We start from the raw sequence: 22,732 nt of genomic DNA on the forward strand, positions 1-22,732 counted from the left end.
GCCCGTGATAACCACTCTTTGGAAATTTGCAAATTGGAATTCTCTCCTTGGATTTTCTCCAAGGTGAAAAACTGCGACTCAACTTTTCAAATAACTTTTTTCTCTCCACCAGCGAACCTTAGACGGGACTGTAGAGTGGTAATCGAATCCAACCCAAAACGGGAATCTCCTGGCCCCGTTCCTACCCCCACACCAGGCATAGGCACACACACAGTCCCCGACAGCCTCAGCCGGAACATTCCAGAGGCCGGGAACTCGGTACTTGCTAAGGCAGCCATTACTGGATTGCACTCTGGTTGTTAGAAAGCTCTTTCTTACACTATTTCAGGAGGAACGCTCGCCCCTCGGCGCCTGGCAGCTTCCCCACCTCACCTCTGTTGGCAGAGACCGGGTGAAGGTGGAGGGGGTGTCAGTGCCTAGAGCTTTAGCAGGCTTAGCAGCCCCTCACCCCAACCCAGGCTCTCAGCGCCTTCCACTTAGAACCAAGCGCGGCGGAGTGCGAAGGGGCGGGGCCGGGGGGGGGACCCACCAGCTCTGCCCTGCTACAAATCACTTCCAAGCCGGTGACTCAAAAATAGTAACAGTTGTTGGGTTGCCCCTCATTTCCATGTTGTCAGTTTAATGTGCCAAAGTACAGAAGCAATTCCTGAGGTCCCTACCTCTTTCTCAGTGTCCCCCACCTACTCCCCCTTCCCACTACCCTCCCTGGAATCATTTCCTTAGCCCGCCCCCCTCCTCTTGATTCGCAGCCCTAGTAGTCCCAGAAGGAGATACTGTTGGTCTCCGTGGGAGCCGAGCAGGAAGAAAGGCGGGGCCGGCGGGGGCAGCGGCCGCGGTGGTGAGGCCCTGGACTGCAGCCCCGACCCCGTAGCAGCCTCCGCAGGTCCTGGCGGAAGCGCAGGCCCAGAAAGGCGTAGAGCACGGGGTTGAGGCCGCAGCGGGCGAGGGCCAAGCCCCCGGTCACCAGCAGTGCCAGATCCTTGCGCTTGCTGGCGGGACAGCTCCGCTCGCGGGCCGCCAGGAGGTCGGCAGTATCCAATAGCAGGGCGAGACTGTAGGGCAGCTGCAGCACCACGAAGGCCGCCACCAGGGCCACCACGACGCGCAGCGCGCGCCGGCGCTCGGGCCCCCTGGTGGCCAGCAGCGTGCGGCCCAGGAGCGCGTAGCAGGCCGCCATGACGCCCAGCGGCAGCGCGAAGCCCAGGACCACGTGCGCCACGGCGCTCACCCCCTTCACCGTCTGCGTGAGGCCCTCGGGGAAGATGAGACGGCAGCGCCGCTGGCCTTCTCGCTGCCCGTCCTGGCTGAAAAGGAGAGCAGGCAGCGCCAGGAGCAGCGACAACAACCACACGATGACTGAGACCAAGTGTGCGCGGCCCGGCACCGGGGGCCTCGGTCCAGTTGGGAGGGCCCGCGCGATGGCCACGTAGCGGTCGGCGCTGATACAGGCCAGGAAGAGGAAGCCGGCGTGGAAGGAGGCCGAATAGAGGCCCGAGATGGCGCGGCAGGTGACACTTCCCAGACTCCAGCCCTGCAGAGCCCCGGCTGCGGCAAAGGGCAGGGTCAGAGCCAGCAGAAGGTCGGCCAGGGCCAGCTGGAGCAGGTGCGCGGAGGTGGGCGAGCGGGCAGCGCGTCGGGCCGCCAGGTGCGTGGCTAGGACCAGGCCATTGCCGGCCAGACCCAGCGCAGCCACAGTCAGGGAGACACTGGGTTGGAAGGCCCGACTGAAGGCCTGGACATCGGCCTTGTAGCAGAGTTCTGGCAGCGGCTCAGCCGAGTATGCCTCCTCATCGTCCCCGGAGTAGGGGCCCCAGGAGACCTGGGGAGGCCAAAATGAGAAGAGAGATCTTATGAGACATGCCTCCACCACACACCTCCCCCTCCCACACATGCATTCCAAGCTGGGGGCTCCTGTGTGACCAGGTACAATGGTACAGTACCCGGGGAGAAGACATAAACTCTTCTCCACACTCTTCTTAGCACACCCTCAGACAGGCCTTGGCTTCCCTTGCACCCCTGCTGCCTCTACATCCAGCTTCCACGGTGACCTTGAGTGAATCACTTGCTCTTTCTGGTTCTCCAGTTGCCTAATACATAATGTCGAGATTAGAAATCCTGACCAGCCCACCCGGCAGGGTTGTTTGAAATAAGGAAGATAATGAATGTGAAGCATCTGTGCTCTCCATAGACCAGGTGTCTGTATTATTGGTAAACCTTAGCGCTTCAGTTCCTCTGCAGCGCCCTCTCCTGGAAGAACACCCACATGCAGACTTTGCCTGAGACCTGGTCCCTGGACTCCATGCTTGGTCTGGAGAGGTTTTCTGTGTCTCCTTTCCCTTCACCACTTCTCACCCCCACCTCTAAGCCTCCAGTACAGGTGCACTGAACTACTCATGACAAGGGGGTCGTAAGGGTTGGAGCTCAGGTTTTCTGGGCTCAGTTGGGACCTTAGATCTCTAGGTTCAGCTCATCCTCCCTCTCAACCCCAGTCCCGTCCCCCAACCGCAGCGTCTCATTACCAGCCCTGTCTATCTGGAGGGCCCCTGGTCCCAGAGGGCTCCAGGCATCCTAGGTAGGTCATAGCATGGCAGAGGCCTGGTGCCAGGTAGGGAATCCCATACCTTCACCTTACCCTCCCTCTCTGTAACCGTTCCCCCCCTTCCCCCACTCCCACCTGCTCTGCGGGCTCAGTCCCCATCTCTGGCTACTCGGGTTTCTGAGGTAAAGCCACTGGGGACAGAAGTTAAACTAGTGGGACAGGAAGGAAGGGGCGGGGAGAAGGGCCAAGAGGGCGGTGGGGATTAGGGTCCGTGGGCCCTCTTTACCTAACTTTCCTATTCTACGTCCTAAAAAATAATTTCTCTTTACCGTGCCAGTAGAAAAAGAATGGGTTTTGGAATATCATCGTTTGCTAGCCACCTGTGTGATCTTAAGTAGGTTTTCTGACCTCTCTGAGCCTCAGGTTTTTCATCTGCAAAGTGGAGTGAGGTAAAAATGCAGAATTCACAGGGTGCTGAGGGTGCCTAGCACGGGTGCCTGGAGCATAATTTGCTGTCAGAAAATGTTAGATTCTTTTACTTACTCTTCTCTCCATCTCCAAGCACCCTCCCCTTCCATCTCCCTTTTCTTGGATTTTTCAGGACCCCCTAACCGGCCCTAGCCTCTCTTCCCCCATCCCTGAGGCCACAGTCCCCGTCGGCCTCGGGTTATTCAGGGTATTTCCCGGCGACGGGAGGCTCTCTACCCCCGCCCATTCGCAGCAGGGCTCAGGCGCGCGCTTGCGCGGGGTCCGGGAAAGCGGCGCGTGCCAGGAGAGGGAGGCTGGGGGAGGGGAGAGGTGAGAAGAGAGAGGGTTGAAGGAGAGGCGAGAACAGCGGAGAACCAGGAACAGCACAGAGAGAGACAAGGGAGAAGGGTTAGGGGGAGAGAGGGAAGAGGGAGGGGTGGGTAAGGGGGAGAGAGCCATCCGCTGCGAACCCCAGGAGGAAAGCCCGAGCTGGAACTGGAGCCCTAGCCGGAGACGGGCACTGGGAGGCGGCCGCCGGGATCCGTCAGCCCTGCATGATGCGTCTCCGGCTCTTCTGCATCCTGCTCGCCGCGGTCTCGGGAGCCCGGGGCTGGGGCTACTGTGAGTGCGGGGCTCGCAGGCAGGCGGGGTTGGGCCTGGGAGTCTAAGGTCTGCAGGGCGGGTCCCTCACCGCATTGCGGCTGGGTGGTCGCGGCTCCCTTCCCGGCTGGCGCGCGCTCGTGCGCTTTCATCCTTTCCTGGCCTCTCCCCCGCGCTCCGCAATGCAGCTCCGAGGCTGGCGCGCGCGCCCGGCGCTGGGACTGGGCTCAGAGCTGAAGATAGAGTCGGCCCGGGCGGGGATTTGGGACTGGGATCCAAGCGGGAGCTAGTGCCTGGGTTTGAGGGTTGGGAATAAGGGTGGTGCCAGTGACCCCGCTAGGGTTAAGGTTTTGCCAGGGGCTGGGGCTAGGCTTGGAGCTGGCCCAGGGACCAGGGTTTGGGGCTGAGGCTGGGGCTGGATTTTGGGGTTGGGATCCATGCAGTATTTGGTGACCCTTTATGATGCTAAGGTTGGACGTGGAACTGGTGATGGTGCTTGGACTGGCTGGGGTTGGGACCAAGGCCTGGATTTGGAGTTGGTGTAGGTCTGTGGGTACTGCTGACTGGGATTGAGGCTAAGGCTGGGGCTGGATTGGTGTCTTGGGGTGACTCAGGTTCTAAAAGATGCTGAGGTTTCGGATTGTGTTTGCGGGTGTACTGAACCGCAACTGGTACTAGGCAGGGTCTGGCCTACGGGTTCTTCCAGAAGAAGAAGGCAGCCTCCCCGAAGTGTGCAGCTGTTGCTGCAGCCCAGGTTGAGGAGATGGTTTAAGTTAGGGCTGGGTCTGCAATGGGGGAGAGAGAAGAAAGAGCTCCGGTTGCTCAGCGTGCTGGGCCTTTGGGAAGACTGGGAGGGGCCACCCTGATCAACATGTCTGTTCCCCCAACCCAGACGGCTGTGACGAGGAGCTGGTTGGGCCCCTGTATGCACGCTCCCTGGGCGCCTCCTCCTACTATGGGCTCTTCACTGCGCCCCGTTTTGCCCGGCTGCACGGTGAGCGTGGTGGCGCCCCATGGTGGGGTGGGGGACTCTGGAGGGCTGGAGGAGGGAGCCAGTGGTGAAAGCCCTTGCCCCTTCTATAGGCATAAGCGGATGGTCTCCCCGGATTGGGGACCCAAATCCCTGGCTCCAGATCGACCTAATGAAGAAGCACAGGATCCGGGCTGTGGCCACGCAGGGCTCCTTTAACTCTTGGGACTGGGTCACACATTACATGCTGCTCTATGGCGACCGAGTGGACAGCTGGACACCGTTCTATCAGCGAGGGCACAACGCGGTACTCCAGGCTCCCTGCGCACACACCTGGGGAACCTTTTCAGCTCTGTGACCTGGGCTGGGCTGGGCACAATCTTGGGGGAAGGGCAGGAGGTGGTGGTGAGGGCACAGATGAGGAGCAGTGACTTCCTCCCCAAGGACTCAGTCCAGAGGGACTGTTGGCTCGCCATGTGTGCAAGATATTCCCAGTGACAGGGTTTAACATACTTCAAGGTAAAATCTGGGAGAGCTTCATGAAGGTGGTGACATCTGAGTTGACCTTTGAGGATATAATGGGACGCTCTAGGCTAGGGAAACTGTGTTTGTGTAAAGCCATGAAGGCAGGGGAGATAAGGAGTGTTTGCCTTCCAGAAGTCGAGATTGGCTAGATGCGACAACTGTGGGCTGGGAGGTTGTGGAGAAACAAGTAGAGGGTGGGGACGTGGTCACTCCTCTTCCCTTGCCCCTCAGACCTTCTTCGGTAACGTGAACGAGTCGGCGGTGGTTCGCCACGACCTGCACTACCACTTCACGGCACGCTACATCCGCATCGTGCCCTTGGCTTGGAACCCGCGCGGCAAGATCGGCCTGAGGCTCGGCCTCTACGGCTGCCCTTACAGTAAGGGTGTGAGGTCGTGGGCGGGCGGGGAGGGGGGGTGCCCGGGAGACAAAGAGTCTCTCCGGTCCCCAACCCACCTACTGCCCCTCGCGCAGAGTCCGACGTGCTCTATTTCGATGGCGATGATGCCATCTCGTACCGCTTCCCGCGAGGGGTCAGCCGGAGTCTGTGGGACGTGTTCGCCTTCAGCTTCAAGACCGAAGAGAAGGACGGGCTCCTGTTGCACGCCGAGGGCGCCCAGGGCGACTACGTGACACTCGAGCTGCAGGGGGCGCACTTGCTGCTGCACATGAGCCTGGGTGAGCTCAGAGATCCCGGCGTAAAGCCTGAGGCTCTCCTCCCACGTCTCTTGTTGCACCTCCTCCGCGAAGCCGCACACCACTCCTTATCCTTCCCTTCCTTAGTGTTTGGACCAACCCGCCTTTTTCGTGTAAAATTTGGTGCTAGCAAAACACTGGACTCGGGATCAGGAGAAGCGGATTCCAGTCTCAGCTCTACCACCTACCAGCGGGACAAGCACTTCCCCAGTCTGTTTCCTCATTGTAAAAACATTGTATATACGTATACACACATGCCTAAAGCGTTATTATTTTGTATCTCAATCGCTTTTCATAATATCCACATGGTGAGGTAGAAGCAACTATCGTGTCTCAAGTTTTACTGATAGGAAAACAGAGGCTCAGAGAGGTTAAATGGCTTACTCTAAGTCCATACTTGCCAATGGCCACTGCTCCATCCCAGGCTGAGGGTGGTCCAATCTCTATATGCCCACCTTCCCTGGCTGCCCTGGGCCCTGGGCAGTCCCTCCTCTGTGCTGCCGGCTGCTGCTCTGCCTGGGGGCTAGCTGGGCAGTAGGGCTCGCGTGGGTTCTCCAGGTTCCAGGTCTGACCCCGCCCCTCCCCACCCTCAGGCAGCAGCCCCATCCAGCCAAGGCCCGGTCACACAACCGTGAGCGCTGGTGGCGTCCTCAATGACCAGCACTGGCATTACGTACGTGTGGACCGATTTGGCCGCGAAGCAAATCTCACCCTGGACGGCTACGAGCAGCGCTTCGTGCTCAATGGCGACTTTGAGAGACTGAACCTGGACACCGAGGTGAGCGGAGAGGGGAGGAGCCATTTGGTTAAGTGGGGTGCTGGGTGGGCCGGTGGGGGACAGCACTTTTCTCTACCAGAGGTAAGACTCTGCTTTCGGGTTTCTGAATATGCTAGCAGCTCTTGGGAAACTCCCAGAAATGCCTGGGTTTTTGTTGTTGCTGCTGCTATTAGCACGCAGATTCCCGGGCTCCACCCCAGAACCACTGAGATGGAGTCTGGAAATCTGGATTTGGGGGATCGGGCAAGATGAGAAAATTGGCGCGTTCAGGCCCTGATCTACAGATAAAGAATCTCAGACAGGTTCATTGACTTACCTAAGGGCATGCAGCCAATTTGTGGTGGAGTCAGGGCTAGAACCCAAGCCTGGGGAGGCCCAGCGAGCTTCCAGCTTCAATACCGATACTGGGGCAATGTGTGTCTCAAGTCTTATAAAACTCAATCTGCCTGGAGCGTGGGAAAGTGTACGGCGGGGGAGCGCGAGAAAGGCGCGCGCGCTGCCACGCTTATCGACTCAGTGGAAAAACTTCTGGAAACTTCACTATTGATCCTGATGGGAGTGGCCCCCTGAAGCCATTTGTAGCGTACTCACTCCTCACTCCGCCCGCAGATGTTCATCGGGGGTCTGGTGGGCGCTGCGCAGAAGAACCTTGCCTATCGGCATAATTTCCGCGGCTGCATGGAAAATGTAATCTTCAACCGAGTCAACATCGCGGACCTGGCCGTGCGGCGCCATTCGCGGATCACCTTCGAGGCCAGTGGGCAGGGGGATCTGGGAGGACGGGGTGTCAAAGCCGCTTGGAGCCAAGAGGTGGAGTGGGAAGAGATATTGCGAATCATGTAAAAGCCGAGGACCCCTCTCCCCAGCCAGATGCTCAAGTGGGGGTGATGATGTCATCACTGACTCACAGGAGGTGCAAAAGGCCAGCTCCCAACCCCCCAGTTAAAAGCTGTGGGCCAGTCTAAGCATCTCCTCAATTATAACTGAGGAAAATAAGGTGTAGCGACCCTGAGTGGCTCCGCCAGGGGTCACGCAGCTGCGCAGGGGCTGAGGAGGGACTTGAACCCAGGGCTGTTTCGGTGTGTGGGTGTGGGTGCTCCCCCCACCCCAACTCAGGAGCGTAATCAGGCACTGCTGCCGGGAAGCGGGCGGGAAATTGCCTCTCCACGCTGGAAGGAAGGGACGGAGCGGTCGCCCCTGGAGACGATGTAGATCAGGATAGAGTCCTGAAGGCCGACTTGGTGGCTGGACTTGGTGTCCACAGCTGGACATATTTCTGGGGGAGCTGGGGAGGTGCACCCAGGGAACCTCACTCCTCACAGAGGTGGGGCGGGGCATCAGCTCGGGTGCTGAGGGATCCTCACTTTGGTCCCTAGGGTAAGGTGGCATTCCGTTGCCTGGACCCGGTTCCTCACCCCATCAACTTTGGAGGTCCTCACAACTTCGTGCAAGTGCCTGGCTTCCCTCGCCGAGGCCGCCTCGCAGTCTCTTTTCGCTTCCGTACCTGGGATCTCACCGGGCTGCTACTTTTCTCCCGCCTGGGGGATGGGCTGGGCCATGTGGAGCTGATGCTCAGTGAAGGGCAGGTCAATGTGTCCATCGTGCAGACTGGCCGAAAGAAACTTCAGTTTGCTGCTGGTAAGGGGTGGAGGGAAGGGGGAGGCACAGGGAGGCCAGAGAAGGGCAAAGAGCAGAGGAGTCTGTAGGCCTGGACTGAGGCCTTTGCACACTGGAGAGGGGTGAGGGAGTGAAGGGAGGGAGCAGGGCAGGAGGTCCCAGGGCCCTGGGAAAAGGTGGGAGTGGATGGAGGCTGCTGGGAGTTGGGAGGGCGGGGCAGATCTGAGGAGCTAAGGGTGCCAGGAGAAGCAGGAAGGCTGAGAATCCTGGTACTCTCCAGTTCCGGAGGGTCTCTGGAGGTGTCATTCAGTTATGACTTTTGTGTCAGCCACTGGGGTTCCACACAGTGAAGAGAGACATTCAGAGATGTCACCACTCAGGTTGATGAGTGTAAAAATGGGAGGCACATAGGCTACTGTTAGGACACAGAGTGGGGTCGCTGCCTCCCGGCTCTAGGTTCTCTTCTAGAACATGGTGCCCCCCTCCTCCCGCCCCCCACCACACCATCCTCCTGTCCTGTCCAGGGTTCCGCCTGAATGATGGCTTTTGGCACGAGGTGAATTTTGTGGCACAGGAAAACCATGCAGTCATCAGCATTGATGATGTGGAGGGGGCAGAGGTCAGGGTCTCATACCCACTGCTGATCCGTACAGGAACCTCATACTTCTTTGGAGGTAAGTGGAGGCCGACCTGGCTAGACCCCTGTCTCTGGGTGGGAAGGCCCCATCTAAGTCCACCCAGACAGGGCTACATGGAGAGTTTTGTAGCAGTAAATCCCTCTTGTCCCTCTGGGGCCTTGGGGACTGGAAGGTCACTGTCATTGTCTACTAGCCCCCTTCCTTCCTTCATGTCTGGCTCTCCCTTGGCATCTCCCTGGGGGAGGGTCGCTGGAGTCTCCCCTGGGGAGGGCCTCACAGGGGTGGTTGCTCCAGGTTGTCCCAAGCCAGCCAGTCGATCGGGCTGCCACTCCAACCAGACGGCGTTCCATGGCTGCATGGAGCTGCTCAAGGTGGATGGTCAACTGGTCAACCTGACTCTGGTGGAGGGCCGGCGGCTTGGATACTATGCTGAGGTCCTCTTTGACACATGTGGCATCACTGATAGGTATCCAGAAGCCCCTCTCCCTACAAGAGGTGACCCCTCCAAAGCCCTCTTCCATGGTCTCCCAATGATGGGAATGGCCTTTCTCAATGATCTCCCTTCTCCTGGTCCCAGCTGCTAAGTCTCCCACCTGGGGATGATTCCTCCTTGACCTCTCACCTCCTATTCCTTCCCTTAAAGTGACACACGCTCAGAATGGAAATGAAGCATCTGTTTTTGGTCCTAGAGGGTTTTATTTGGGGGGTGGGGGAAGTAAGGCATTATTTATTCCTTTGGGGAAGGGGAAACTGTAGTACTTGAGCCCTGAGGCCTGCCTAATGCCCCAGCATTCAAGCTTGTTAGGTGGAGTATGTTTCACTGGGTTTTGGTGCTCCCAGGAGCTGGGAGTGAAGCGTGTAAGGATCAGACCCTACTCTCAAGCTCCCCATAAGGCTCCTTCCCTCGGTGCTGACCCCCTCACCTAGGTGCAGCCCTAATATGTGTGAGCATGACGGACGCTGCTACCAGTCTTGGGATGACTTCATCTGCTATTGTGAACTGACAGGCTACAAGGGGGAGACCTGCCACCAACGTAAGCCAGCTGGGGTGTGGGGGAGAGTCAGAGACAGGGGAGGTCAGGAGGTTTCTGGCAATCATGAGGTTGCTAGAGATGGTGGGGCTGGCCCTCCTAGCCCCCTGACCCTATAATTGCCTTTTCCCCACCTCACCACCGACCAGCTTTGTATAAGGAATCCTGTGAGGCTTATCGGCTCAGCGGGAAAACTTCTGGCAACTTCACCATTGATCCTGATGGGAGTGGCCCCCTGAAGCCATTTGTAGTGTACTGTGATATCCGAGGTAAGTGGCTCTGATGGGTGGTGGAGGGGCAGCTGACAAGGCAATGCGGGAGTGTGGGGGAAATGGAAGGATGGAAGGGAGGACAGGGGCCAGTAAGATTAAATGGTGGTGGGGGTAAAGGAGGACAGAAGGGGGAAGGGGACACTCAGGGATTTGTAATCTAGCCTTGCAGGTAGATTCCAGCTTCCTGATCCATTCCAGCTGTCTCATCTCCGGCCTATGACGTTGGGCGCCTAGAGCTGGGCTGGAATGGAGCTGCTGGCCACGTTTATTGGCTCTGGATTGCAGTATTGGTGCTGGGGGGGCGGGCAGGGAGATGGGTAGGGAGATGGGTAGGGAATGCCCGTCTCCAGCCACAGCTCTGCCTCATCCCCTCCCCCAGAGAACCGGGCCTGGACAGTTGTGAGGCATGACAGGCTGTGGACAACTCGGGTGACAGGTTCTAGCATGGAGCGGCCATTCCTCGGGGCCGTCCAGTATTGGAATGCATCCTGGGAGGAAGTCAGTGCCCTGGCCAATGCTTCCCAGCACTGTGAACAGTGGATTGAGTTCTCCTGCTACAATTCCCGGCTGCTCAACACTGCAGGTTAGGGCGGGGGTGGGGAGGGCAAGGGGGAGAGCTGGAGGAGAGACCAGTGGGGTCTGGGAGAAGAGGATTAGAGGGTTGAAGGCAGCCCTGGGCTACAGGAATCAAGAAAGGGTCTGGTTAACACACCATTGTAAGGCAATTATACTTCAATAAAGATGTTTATTTAAAAAAAAAAAAAAAAAGGGTCTGGGCTGGTTGGAAGGGTGAGAGAGGAGCCCGGAGGCTAATGGAGGGCAGGGCCTGGAAACTGCCTGCACCTCTTCCCCAGGAGGCTACCCCTATAGCTTCTGGATTGGCCGAAATGAGGAGCAGCACTTCTACTGGGGTGGCTCGCAGCCCGGCATCCAGCGCTGTGCCTGTGGTCTGGACCGGAGCTGTGTGGACCCTGCTCTACACTGTAACTGTGATGCCGACCAGCCCCAGTGGTAAGGGGGGCAGAGGGACAGGGCTTTCAGGACGCCAGGCACAGCTGAGCGGCAGAGGCTGAGCCACCGCATCCTGTCCCCACAGGAGAACCGACAAGGGCCTGCTGACTTTTGTGGACCATTTGCCTGTCACTCAGGTGGTGGTGGGGGACACGAACCGTTCCAGTTCTGAGGCCCAGTTCTTCCTGAGGCCTCTGCGCTGCTATGGTGATCGTGAGTGACAGACCCTTTTTGTGTACCCTCCCAGGGTCAGCTCTCCAGTTTCCAAAATCTAGGCTACCTGATCCACTGGGAGTCTCTAGGACACACTGCCAGACACCCCAGCTCCTGGTGTGATATGCCCACACCTGTGTTGTTCCTTGGCACCTTCCTCGGCACCTTCCTCTCTTTCATTACGCGCCTTAAGTTTCCCTGGGGACCCCTAGCTATCCCCTTTTGCCCTGTCTCCCCCCGACCTGAGGCTGCCTTACTCCTCTCCCCTCCTACCTCGCTGACAAGGCCTTCCTCCATCTGGTTTTGTAGGAAATTCCTGGAACACCATCGCCTTCCACACTGGGGCTGCACTGCGCTTTCCCCCAATCCAGGCCAACCACAGCCTTGATGTCTCCTTCTACTTCAGGACCTCGGCTCCCTCAGGAGTCTTCCTAGAGAATACAGGGGGCCCTTACTGCCAGTGGCGCCGACCTTACGTGCGGGTGGAACTCAACAGTGAGCAGGCAGACGTTGCCGGGGGATGACGATCCCTGGGGAGGTGTGGGGTGGGTGGAGGCTGGGGCAAGCGACAAGGGGTAAGACGCCCCTCTGTGAGGCAGCATGGAAAGAGCTTCAGAGGGCGCTGGCTTCTACACCCAGCTCTGTGTTGATAGCTGGCTTCGTGACCCTGAGCGCCCACTTAGCCTCTCTGGGCCTTAGGTCCCTGACTTGTAGGGAAGCTGGACTCCTCGGCGGGTGGGGCCTTCTACCTGATGAGCTATGCTTCTAACCTGAGAAGTGGGGCTGGGAAGCTGGCTCCAGGGATCTGAGATTTGGGAGAGACCAGGGATATGAGGTTTTTTTCTTTTTTTATACATTTATTTATTTTTGGCTGTGTTGGGTCTTCGTTGCTTCGCGCGGGCTTTCTCTAGTTGCGGTGAGCAGGGGCTGTTCATCGTTGCGGTGCGCGGGCTTCTCATTGCGGGGGCTTCTCTTTGTTGTGGAGCACGGGCTCTAGGCATGCGGGTTTCACTAGTTGTGGCACGTGGGCTCAGTAGTTGTGGCTCGCGGGCTCTAGAGCGCAGGCTCAGTAGTTGTGGCACACGGGCTTAGTTGCTCCGCGGCATGTGGGATCTTCCCGGACCAGGGCTTGAACCCGTCTGCCCTGCGTTGGCAGGCGGATTCTTAACCACTGCATCACCAAGGAAGTCCGGGGTATGAGGTTTTAAGCAGTTTATGGGTTTTGTCCCAGGCTGTAGACAGATTGGAGGGACATTCAAGGAGCTCCAAAGGGTGAAGAAGAGGGGTTGTATCAGGTGAACCTGTGAGGGATCTTGGAGGTCTGAGTCCTCTCCCCCTCACCCCCAACGTTGTCCAGCATCCCGGGATGTGGTCTTCGCCTTCGACGTGGGGAATGGGGATGAGAACCTGACAGTGCACTCAGATGACTTTGAGTTCAACGATGACGAGTGGCACCTGGTCCGGGCTGAAATCAATGTAAAGCAGGCCCGGCTCCGCGTGGATCACCGGCCTTGGGTGCTGCGGCCGATGCCCCTGCAGACCTACCTCTGGCTGGAGTACGACCAGCCCCTCTATGTTGGTGAGCAGCAGCCCAGAGGCAGGGCTGAAGCCTCTGACACCTTCCCCCCTCTCAAGGCCACTCTCCTTGTTTCCAGGAACCCTGTGTCTTAGGTTCCGATCCCCTCGACCTCAGAGTGAGCCAAAGGCTCACCTTTCCTCTCCAGTCCCTGGCATCTATTCCGTTCTTCTAGCCCCCTTGGCTCCCTTCTGAACCCCAATGCTTATCCCTGTCTCTGGCTCTACACCCATTTCTTGACCTGCCCACCTTCCCCAGGATCTGCAGAGCTTAAGAGGCGGCCCTTCGTGGGTTGCTTGAGGGCTATGCGTCTGAATGGAGTGACTCTGAACCTGGAGGGCCGTGCCAATGCCTCTGAGGGTACCTCACCCAACTGCACGGGCCACTGCGCCCACCCCCGGTTCCCCTGTTTCCATGGAGGCCGCTGCGTGGAGCGCTACAGCTACTACACCTGTGACTGTGACCTCACGGCTTTTGATGGGCCATACTGCAACCACGGTTAGTGCTGCTGGTTATGGGAGGACAGGGAGCCATAAGCATAATGGGATGTAGAGAGGGCAGGAAAGGAAGGAGGGCATAAAGTCAGCATCAGGGAAAACTGTGGTCATCCTGGGCTCCTGAGCTCTGAGCTGGGGCAGTCAGGCAGTTGAAGATGTTGGGTGACTCCAAAGGCATAAAGTGGGGCAAGGAAGGGATGGTACAGCTAGCTGGTACTAAAAAGATCAAAAGCAACAAGCAAATAACTTCCCCATCTTCCCACTGTCACCAAGGGAACACAGGTCACCCCCCTTGCAAGAATATCCCCCTCAGGCTGCACGATGCCCTCCTATGCCACTTCCTATTTGACAATTGCTGCACTCCTAAAACATGTCTACAACCTGGTTCTTGGTTAAGGCGAGCCTTGACATTCACCATAGCAAGATTCTGCACATATACCCAGACCGCAGCCTCCCTAAGGCTGGTCTAGGAGGATGCGTGAGCAGGGAGGTCACTGGGTGGGAGAAGTCTGGTGAGGTAGGGAGATACAGGGACTAAGGGACTGACAGAAGACCTTTGGTTTTGGTTAGGAAGTGTGAGTAGTGGCAGGTGTACCAGATGGGCGTATGGTGTCTCGATTCTAATCTTGACTGTCCACTTACTGTGTATCCCTAGGCAAGTAGCTACCCACTTCTGAGCCTCACTTTCCCCAGCTGTAAAACGCAGGGGTTGGATTAGATGACCTTTTACATTTCCCATGATTTTAAGATTCCATTCCGTGACACAGGGGTGCCAGAGGACCTAAAAGTGAATGGAGACGGGTTGTGGTGGTGGCTGAAACTGGGGACACGTGCCAGAGGGTGTGTGTGGATGACATATACAGCGTCTGAATGTGGGAACGGGGGCCCTGACCTCACTACCTCTGCCTTCAGACATTGGCGGTTTCTTTGAGCCGGGCACCTGGATGCGCTATAACCTCCAGTCAGCGCTGCGCTCCGCAGCCCGCGAGTTCTCCCACATGCTGAGCCGGCCAGTGCCGGGCTACGAGCCCGGCTACATCCCCGGCTACGACACTCCCGGCTACGCGCCTGGCTACCACGGCCCTGGCTACCGCCTGCCGGACTACCCGCGGCCTGGCCGGCCGGTGCCGGGCTACCGTGGACCTGTCTATAATGTCACTGGAGAGGAGGTGTCCTTCAGCTTCAGCACCCACTCCGCCCCCGCCGTCCTGCTCTACGTCAGCTCCTTTGTGCGTGACTACATGGCTGTGCTCATCAAGGAAGATGGTAAGCCCCCCGAGGCTCTCGTGCTCAATTCCAGCTGCCTCTGGGTGCCCTCCGTTCTCGTAACCATCGATTGACCAATACAAGGGCTCAAGTGCTCTCACAAGATGGGAACTTCGGGAGCTGAGAGGAGACCCCCTCTTCCTCCTCCCCACCCTACAGGGACCCTGCAGCTGCGCTATCAGCTGGGCACCAGCCCCTACGTGTACCAACTAACCACCCGCCCCGTGACTGACGGCCAGCCCCACAGCGTCAACCTCACCCGGGTCTACCGCAATCTCTTCATCCAGGTGCGTGCAGGGGGAGGGGGACAAGGGAGGCGGGCCGGTTCAGACCATAACTTCGCCATCCAGGTTGCGGCAGTGGGAAATGCCAAACGTTTAGCATTTGTAGAGCACGTTCCAACTTACAGAGGATGTTCATGTGTGTTATCTCATGGGACCTCACAACCGCTCTGTGAGGGAGTTCAGGTAGGCAGCTCTTCTTCTTATCTTCGTTTGACAAATCACTAAAGGGGCTCAGACAGTAAAGTGGTGTTCCCAAAGTCAAACCACCGTTAAGCTGCGAAGACAGGGCTCAAAACCAGGTTGTTGGGTTTTTAATACCAAATCCTATGTCTGGGTCCAGGGGTTGCCCACCTGGGACTGAGCTAGGACTCACCACCAACTGGGAGACGAGAGTTCCAGCCTGGTCTGGGCTACGTCTGCCCCCGGTTCTCCCTCCCTCATCTCCTTTCCCCTCCCCACTCAGGTGGACTACTTCCCCCTGACAGAACAGAAGTTCTCACTGTTGGTGGACAGCCAGCTGGACTCACCTAAGGCCTTGTATCTGGGGCGCGTTATGGGTAAGCTGGGGCTCAGAGGGCATTTGGGGTAAGGAGCTGTGGGTGAAGTCCCTGGAGCCCAGAGGGGAGTGAAGGACGGGGAGTGGCATTGAAGGTGCTGATAAAGAGTGGGAACCTAGCGATGGTGAGAGGGGGCAGAGCTATTGGTGGTCCAAGCCCGTTTCTTTCTGAGCTGCCTCTCCCTCAGAGACGGGAGTGATTGACCCAGAGATCCAGCGTTACAACACACCAGGTTTCTCGGGCTGCCTGTCTGGCGTCCGATTCAACAATGTGGCTCCCCTCAAGAGCCACTTCCGAACACCTCGACCCATGACCTCGGAGCTGGCTGAGGCCCTTCGCGTTCAGGGAGAACTGTCTGAGTCTAACTGCGGAGCCATGCCACGTCTTGTCTCAGAGGTGCCACCTGAGCTGGACCCCTGGTATCTGCCCCCAGGTACATCCCTGGGACACAGTAAAGGAGGGGAAGAGAGGGACAACAGGGAAAGGAAATGACTCTTAACCTGGAGGCGGCTTCTCCTAACAGGTGCTTTCTCTTTTTCAGACTTCCCATACTACCACGATGACGGATGGGTTGCCATACTTTTGGGCTGTGAGTAGCACAGTCACTACCCTGACCTCCTCATTCTACCCTCTGGCTGTCAGCGTTGCCTCCCTGCCCCGTATCCTCAGGGCTGAGGGGTGGTGAAGGCACTAGGTGCATGGTGGTGCCCAGAAGGATGAGACAGGCTATGCTGAAGGTAGCTGATAATCAGGTTGGAGATTTTTAAATGTTTGAGGATGCTATAGACTTTTAATTGAAATGAAATATCAAAATGGGGCTCAAGCTTTTACAGTGATGTGCCCATCAATGCCTGATCCCATATACTTCTCAGTGGCAGTCCATTGCTGGTCACATCTGACTTTATGACTTTGTGGATCAGATAATCTCCACTTCCTGATGAGCAGCTTAAGTCACAGGCTTATCTGTTGGATCATGGTCATTATGTTCCACCAAAGTCAGGTGTTCAATATCTAAAAGGTCCCAGAATTAGGCAGGAACTGTTTATTAAAAGGAGCTTTACTGCACTATAAAAAGGTAAATTTTATGGTACGTAAACTGTATCTCAATAAAACTGTTATAAGAAAATTAAAAAATAAAATGAGGCTAAAGCTAAGGGATGAGGAAATGGGGGTGCAATAACATCCAGAGAGATGAGAAATTGGGGTAAGTACCAGGGATGTGGAAAGAGAATGTTAGAAATAGAAGACAGCAGGGGATAAGCCAGGAATTTAGACCTACCAGATACTTAAGAATGGCTTGATGTGGCCACACAGCTGACGCACTTGCACACGTATGCTTTAGGCCAAAAGCATACATGTGTGTATGTATATAAGTGAAACCCCAAAGATCTGCCCTGAATTGTTCCTTTTTTTCTCTTTCAGTTTTGGTGGCCTTCTTGCTGCTGGGGTTGGTGGGAATGTTGGTGCTCTTCTATCTGCAAAATCATCGCTACAAGGGCTCCTACCACACCAATGAGCCCAAGGCCACTCACGATTACCACCCTGGCAGCAAACCTCCCCTACCTACTTCAGGCCCAGCCCAAGCCCCAGCCCCGGCCCCAACACCAGCTTCTACCCAAGTTCCAGCCCCAGCCCCTGGCCCCCGGGACCAAAACCTACCCCAGATCCTGGAGGAGTCCAGGTCTGAATGAATCAGGAGAAGGGCTTCAGGGACCAAGTCCATCTCCTCCAAATTCCCCAATTCCTGCCTCTACCCCACCCTGTCAGGGACATTTGGCTCCTCTTAGCTGGCTCTGCTCATCCAGAGGATTTCCCTCCTGCCAAGTTTGGTGGGCAGAGCTACAGATGGGACCAAAGGGAGTGGCTGAGCCTCACTGCCTAGACCAATGCCCTGCCCATCCCCATTTCCCCAGGCTCCTGGTTGTTTGCCTGCCCCAAAGAAGCCTCATGGGGTTGAGACAGGCCCTTCCTGCCATCCCTGTCCCAGCTGCTGCCAGGGATTAACAACTGAGTGCAGGGGAGATTAACTGCCTCCCTTCAAATATTCAATCTCAGCAGGGACAGATGTGTGGGATTGCAGGGATGCACGGGGTATGGGGGGAGGAGGCTGCTAAATCATACCCCCCAGCCTCCCCCCTCCCCTGCAGAACATCTTCCATCTGCTTCCACTCAACTGGGGATTAGGGAGGGCTTCACTGATGTCTCCCACCCCCCGTTTTTTGTTTTTGACAGAGACCGAGAGGCCTCAGTTTAGCACCTTAGTACCTCCACTGCTTTACATGCTTTAGCCAAAGCCATAAGAAACTTGCAATGTAGAGAGAATAACGCAGACACACTGACTAGCCAGCCCTCTACTCTTCCTCCCTCTTCCAAGATATGCAGTAGCCTTGGTGCCTGTCCAAAGGCTTGGCCCCCCCTCTCCAATGCATGAGGAGCCCTCTTTCCTCCGCTCAGAGATGCTGCTTCGTTTGCCCAGGAGGTCATGTTCTTTATATATATTTTTTGTTGCAAAGTCTCTCTCTAGAGAAACTCTATATATTACTCTAATTTTTTAAATTATCAGTTTATATATAAAAGAAAAAATCAATCGACTGTGCTGTCCTGTGCTGTGCCCACGGTCTGTAGTGTGCTTCTCCTGTGTTGGAAGTCTCATGAGGTCTGCTGGTCATTCACCCAAGCCTGATCCGGCCTCCACTCTGAAGCTGTGCTCTCAGACTCGGAGCTGTTCTAATAAAGCAGAGTGACAGAGCCTAAGTCTGTTGTGTGGTAGCTGGCGTCGTGGTTAGGGCACAGTGGGATGATGTTAAGGGAGCTAATCTGACGGCTCCAGAAACTCTATGGGGAGCACTCAAAATCCTTGCATCACCTACTGGAAGCCTGCTTGGCTCTTGCCAACCCCCTACCCCAGATCTCCCCCAACCCCAGATCTCCGTGGACAAGTGGAGATCAGAATGCTACAGCTTCAGCCCGAGCTGCCCCTGTACCACCATCGCTGGATCCCTCCAGGGTCCATCCCTGGACCCCGAAGCACACAGTACACAACTTGCCAAAATGGATTCTACCACTTTATTCAGATAAGAGGTCACAAGCCACAGGACTTTAAAGTGCGTGAAATTCACTGGCAATAGAGCCGCACATATACCAGCCTCCCCCGCCGGTCCCCACCACCTTGCTCCATCCATCATTACATGTCTGAGGGGGAGGGGTTAAGACCCGTCATTCAAAGGTGGGGGATAGCAGGGGATAAGGATGGGAATGCTGGAGGAACAGCAGTAGTAGTGGTCTGACACTGGGGAAGGAGGGGATCAACCACAGTGATTCTGTACACCGAGGGAAGGGTGGGGTCAGCCTAGCCTCTCAAAGGCTGGATGTAATTTTTCCCCCATCTGCTCCTTATAGCCAGCCCCCGGCATTTCAGACAGCCCTAACTCTTCCTCCTTCATCTGTCTCTGGTTTTTCCCTATAATTTATGAGTAATTTGGAGCCCACAGTCCAGCTAGAGGGTGTCCCCTATACACAATGCATACAAACCACAGCAGATGTAGATTTCAGAATCATAGTGGGGGCTGGTCCAGTCTGGTGGGAAGAGGCTTCTGACAGGAACTAGCTAGGTGTGTGCTCAGTGCTGAGTGCATGTGTGCCCACAAGTGTGGTGAGTGAGAGGATGTGAGTGTGTGTGTGTGTGTGCGCACGCGCGTGCGCGCATGCACGTCCCACAAAAATCCCTAGGTGACAGTTTGGCCAGAGGGAACCCTACTCTTTGCTTCACGGGACAGCCAGTGGGGTTAGAGGAAGGGGGTGGTCAGCACAGACTGGGGAAGAGAGGCTCTAATTCCCCAGAGAGAAGGGAGAAGCCCGCTCCCTTACCTAACACTCCCTAGGCCAGTCTGTACCTGCCCATGTCTTTTTCCCCAGCACAATGCTCCTTATTCCCTGCAGCTCAGCACCAGCTGTAGACACAGGGGCGGCTCTTAGAGCTGGTGCCATTCTCACTCAGTTCTTCTGTTTCAAGGCAGCTCCTCCTGCCTCCACCATGACATGAGATGGAACTGAAGGAGAGTCTTCCACTGTCTCCTTCCCCCTCCTCCCTCAGGAACGAGATTTGGGCAGGGACCCCAGAGACCTTAGCTCAAACTCCACCTCAATCTATAGACCATCTAAAGGAAATAAAGTGCTTTGCATGAATCCCAGAAAGAATGGCACCACGAACTGGCACAGGTGGCCGGCCTGCTTCTCGACACTTCAAATACCCTCTGCCAGTCTGCACCGCATGCGTGATGCCATCCCAAACACGTGCAATTTGGGAGCTCCTTGCCCACCTCCAAACACATACTGTCAACTCATCCTTTCCAACAGCAGGGGCTACAGACAGGAAAGTAATCAACCAGTAACCTCCCCCATCTCTAGTCCAGGCCTGCACCCCTGTACCCAGAAGAGAGGAGCAAGAGTGGGCCTGTGGGCCCAGCCTCTAAGGGGAATGAAAGGCCTGAAAACAACTACATCTGCAGGGAACCAGAGCATCACACCCAGGCTGCATGACCCCCTCCAGTTCTTCAGTGGTGGCGTAATGCCTGCCTGCAGTCGCTAAGCCAGAACTTTGGAAGAGGCTGACAGGGCACTGGTACCTGCTCCCGGGAATCTGAAAACGTGTCTATCCATCTCCAGAGTATACACAGAAGGTTTCTCAAAGCCTGCTGGGCCCCAAGCTTAGCAGTTTAATTACTGTCGTCAGGCTGGTTCTCACTCTCTGCCTGTGGAAGGATGGCACTCAGCCTTCCTTCTCCCAGCATTGAATATCTTTACTTAGAACCCACACTCTTTCAGTTTGAAGCCTGTCAGGAGGAAAGAGGTAGTAAGGTGACCCATCTCCCCTCTGAGTTCGGTCTGTGCTGCCCGCCAGGCTCGCCTTTAACCCTGACCACTCATAAACTCCAGGTACCAAACTTCACTTAGCCTGTCCTCTCCAGGTCTTAGGACCACAGAGAGATATGCTGGCAACCCAACTACAGAAGGACCCTTGATTTGGAAAGTTAGGCTAATGCTTGTTAGGAACCATCCGAGTTGACTCCCAAGGCCCACAGCCTGGGTAGCTGATAAGAACTCAAGCGTAAGTCACCCGCCCCCAGCCTGTGCTCTCTTCCTCCGAGGCCTGAGATCAGTCTCCCACTTGTGCAACTCTCTCCTGGGAGCTCAAGCCCTAGCTGCCTCTGTCTCCCCTCTCACTGAGACAGTTTTGTGCCCGCTGGACACAGCTGAGGCCTCACTACAGAGGGAGCGGGTAGGGGTTTCTCGGTGTGGGAGACACATAGTGCAGGAAACTGGGGCAGCAGTGGTGTGTGCATGAAAGCAGGACAGTGCCGCTACCATAAGTGCTGGCGAGGGGCCCAGGAGGCCTAAAGGACATCGGTCTCCCTCTCGATCCCCACGTACTTGAGGGCATCAGCTTGGCTGTACCTGTCCCAAAGCAGGAGGAGGAACCAGGTTACTACCAAGGCTTTTGTGATTGAAAATATGGAGTCCCCTCCCGTTTCACTTCCCCTCCCACTCCCTACCAGCAGTTTACAAGGCTCCCACTTCTGAGGCAAGGCATCAGAGATCAGAACAAAGAAAAAGCCTTGCCCACCATGAGATCTTCTCCTTCATCCATATCACTCACCTTAAGCCCCCAAATCAATTTCAACAGCCACCCCTTATACCTCTAGGGTCACTTCCCTAGGACTATTCCTGGCTGCCTCACCTGTAATCAAAGAAGAGCTCTTCGCCAGCTTGAATTGCCCTCTTGGCGAAGATCCCAATCCGATGATCCCCATTCACCATGACCACTGAAACAGGATAAACCCAAGGCTAGATTCCTACTTAACTCCAAGTCAACAGTCAGTAGTGAGTCTGGGCTGATTTTCTCCAAATTCCCAGTGAAAACATAAATGAAGTGGAATTAGAAAGTACTCAATGAAGGTAGTTGTCTCCATGCTTTTAGATCTGTTATTCTGGCTAGTGACATGGGGAAAGAATTATCTTTAAAAACCTCATGTTTTGGGGAAAACGTTTATAATGTATTCAGTGAAAAAATATTAAAAAACTGAGAGAGAGGCTCAAAATGATACCAGACATTAATCATGATTATCTTTGGCCAAAGAAATAACTCAGCTATCAAAAAAACTGAATAATGGATAGAAATCATAGTAAATGAAGCATCCAACTCCCACCCCACCTCCCAGGTTACTGGGAACTCACCTTTGGCGTAACAGTTGGGGTTCACTGAATGGTTTGCAAATCGAATTTTGTTTCCTTTCCGGGTAGCATCAACTACAAAATCTGTATAAAGTAAAACCAAGGAAGACCATGAGCTCACCAGGCAACTCTACAGCTTCCTGAGCCTGAATCTGAAATCAACTAAACTGTAACAGAAACAATACAATGCAGGGGGGCCTCTGAAGCCAGCACACCCACAGGAGCTAGAAACCAGCCTCGTGTGGAAGCACTCCCCATGGGTGCCCCTCTTCTTGCTGGAAGCACATACCTCCCCTCCCATCTACCGGGGAGGGAGATTTCTGAGGTGTAAGTGTTCGGTGCTCTGAATACAAACACAACCCGGAAAACGGAGGTTCTCCCAAAGCAAGTGAACTGTGGCTCATGGAGTCTCTGAGTTCAGTCTCACCACTGTGCTCTGAGCATCTGCTGGAAGACTCAGAGCTGACCTGAACCTGTACTACGACCAGGGGAATCTGGTAGGAAGACCTGCCCGAGACCACCTGGGGACGAGAGAGAGCCTCCCTACCGTTGTTGAGGTTGAAGAGGAAGCTGGACATGTACTTGTCATAGACCTTCCCTCGTCGATCAGCCTCATCCTGAGAGATGAGCTGCAGAGACAGACAAGGAACAAACAGGGGAAGTGGCTGTCTGCTCAGGGCACCGCACCCCGCCTCTAGAAAGGGCTGGGAGGGGGCTTACTGAGGACCACGATGAGAATCGTCGGACGGACAGCTCGGCTTCTTTCCTCCCAATCCCCACCCGCCCAGGCTGACCAGCACTAAGGCTGACCAGCGTCTCCTGCCCGTACCCCTTGTGTAGCCTGACTTGCCAAAAAGTCCAAGAAAGAGTGGTTTGTTTCAGGACTGCAAACCGTTCTGTGGCATCCCCTGAGAGGCCACATGAGAACTCAGCTGAGTTATTTAGAGATTAATTCACAGAAGT

General features: G+C 55.9%; 3 protein-coding genes across 5 annotated transcripts in view; 1 reads left to right on the plus strand and 2 right to left on the minus strand.

Moving 5' to 3' along the window:
• Positions 1-751: 751 nt before the first annotated feature.
• Positions 752-1,891, minus strand: CCR10 (C-C motif chemokine receptor 10). The gene has a single exon (XM_068531018.1). The coding sequence runs from the start codon at positions 1,889-1,891 to the stop codon at positions 752-754; it is 1,140 nt and encodes a 379-aa protein (XP_068387119.1).
• On the plus strand, positions 850-18,275 carry CNTNAP1 (contactin associated protein 1). Of its 2 annotated transcripts, none has more exons than XM_068531017.1 (24): positions 850-1,603; positions 4,500-4,601; positions 4,691-4,884; positions 5,334-5,481; positions 5,577-5,780; positions 6,392-6,576; positions 7,186-7,329; positions 7,953-8,214; positions 8,718-8,867; positions 9,126-9,297; positions 9,759-9,865; positions 10,012-10,131; positions 10,514-10,717; positions 10,989-11,145; positions 11,231-11,358; positions 11,668-11,853; positions 12,716-12,937; positions 13,193-13,432; positions 14,344-14,697; positions 14,857-14,984; positions 15,445-15,538; positions 15,726-15,971; positions 16,080-16,127; positions 16,961-18,275. In XM_068531017.1, the coding sequence occupies exons 3-24, from the start codon at positions 4,750-4,752 to the stop codon at positions 17,227-17,229; spliced, it is 3,903 nt and encodes a 1,300-aa protein (XP_068387118.1). In that variant the 5' UTR covers positions 850-1,603; positions 4,500-4,601; positions 4,691-4,749; the 3' UTR covers positions 17,230-18,275. The 2 variants fall into 2 exon arrangements, with proteins under 2 accessions (XP_068387118.1, XP_068387117.1); XM_068531016.1 differs by lacking the exon at positions 850-1,603 and adding an exon at positions 3,459-3,628.
• A 315-nt stretch (positions 18,276-18,590) lies between these two features.
• The window catches only part of EZH1 (enhancer of zeste 1 polycomb repressive complex 2 subunit), a 31,804-nt gene continuing 27,662 nt past the window's right edge, over positions 18,591-22,732 (minus strand). For both annotated transcript variants that reach the window (XM_068529544.1, XM_068529545.1), the window contains 4 exons: positions 22,317-22,398; positions 21,773-21,853; positions 21,276-21,360; positions 18,591-20,992 (listed from right to left, as the gene is read on the minus strand). In XM_068529544.1, the coding sequence (XP_068385645.1) occupies positions 20,932-20,992; positions 21,276-21,360; positions 21,773-21,853; positions 22,317-22,398 (309 nt within the window). In that variant the 3' untranslated portion in view covers positions 18,591-20,931. The remainder of the gene's footprint in view (positions 20,993-21,275; positions 21,361-21,772; positions 21,854-22,316; positions 22,399-22,732) is intronic.

This window comes from Eschrichtius robustus, chromosome 20 (assembly GCF_028021215.1).
Source record: "Eschrichtius robustus isolate mEscRob2 chromosome 20, mEscRob2.pri, whole genome shotgun sequence".
Lineage (NCBI taxonomy): Eukaryota > Metazoa > Chordata > Mammalia > Artiodactyla > Eschrichtiidae > Eschrichtius > Eschrichtius robustus.

Bases quoted from the DNA above. Each gene is read 5' to 3' on its own strand.
- CCR10 (XM_068531018.1), bottom strand. From the start codon at position 1,891: ATGTGTGGGAGGGGGAGGTGTGTGGTGGAGGCATGTCTCATAAGATCT.
- CNTNAP1 (XM_068531016.1), top strand. From the start codon at position 3,562: ATGATGCGTCTCCGGCTCTTCTGCATCCTGCTCGCCGCGGTCTCGGGA. The intron at 11,359-11,667 runs GTGAGTGACAGA...CTGGTTTTGTAG, and splicing joins TCTGCGCTGCTATGGTGATC to GAAATTCCTGGAACACCATC. The intron at 15,972-16,079 runs GTACATCCCTGG...TCTCTTTTTCAG, and splicing joins CCCCTGGTATCTGCCCCCAG to ACTTCCCATACTACCACGAT.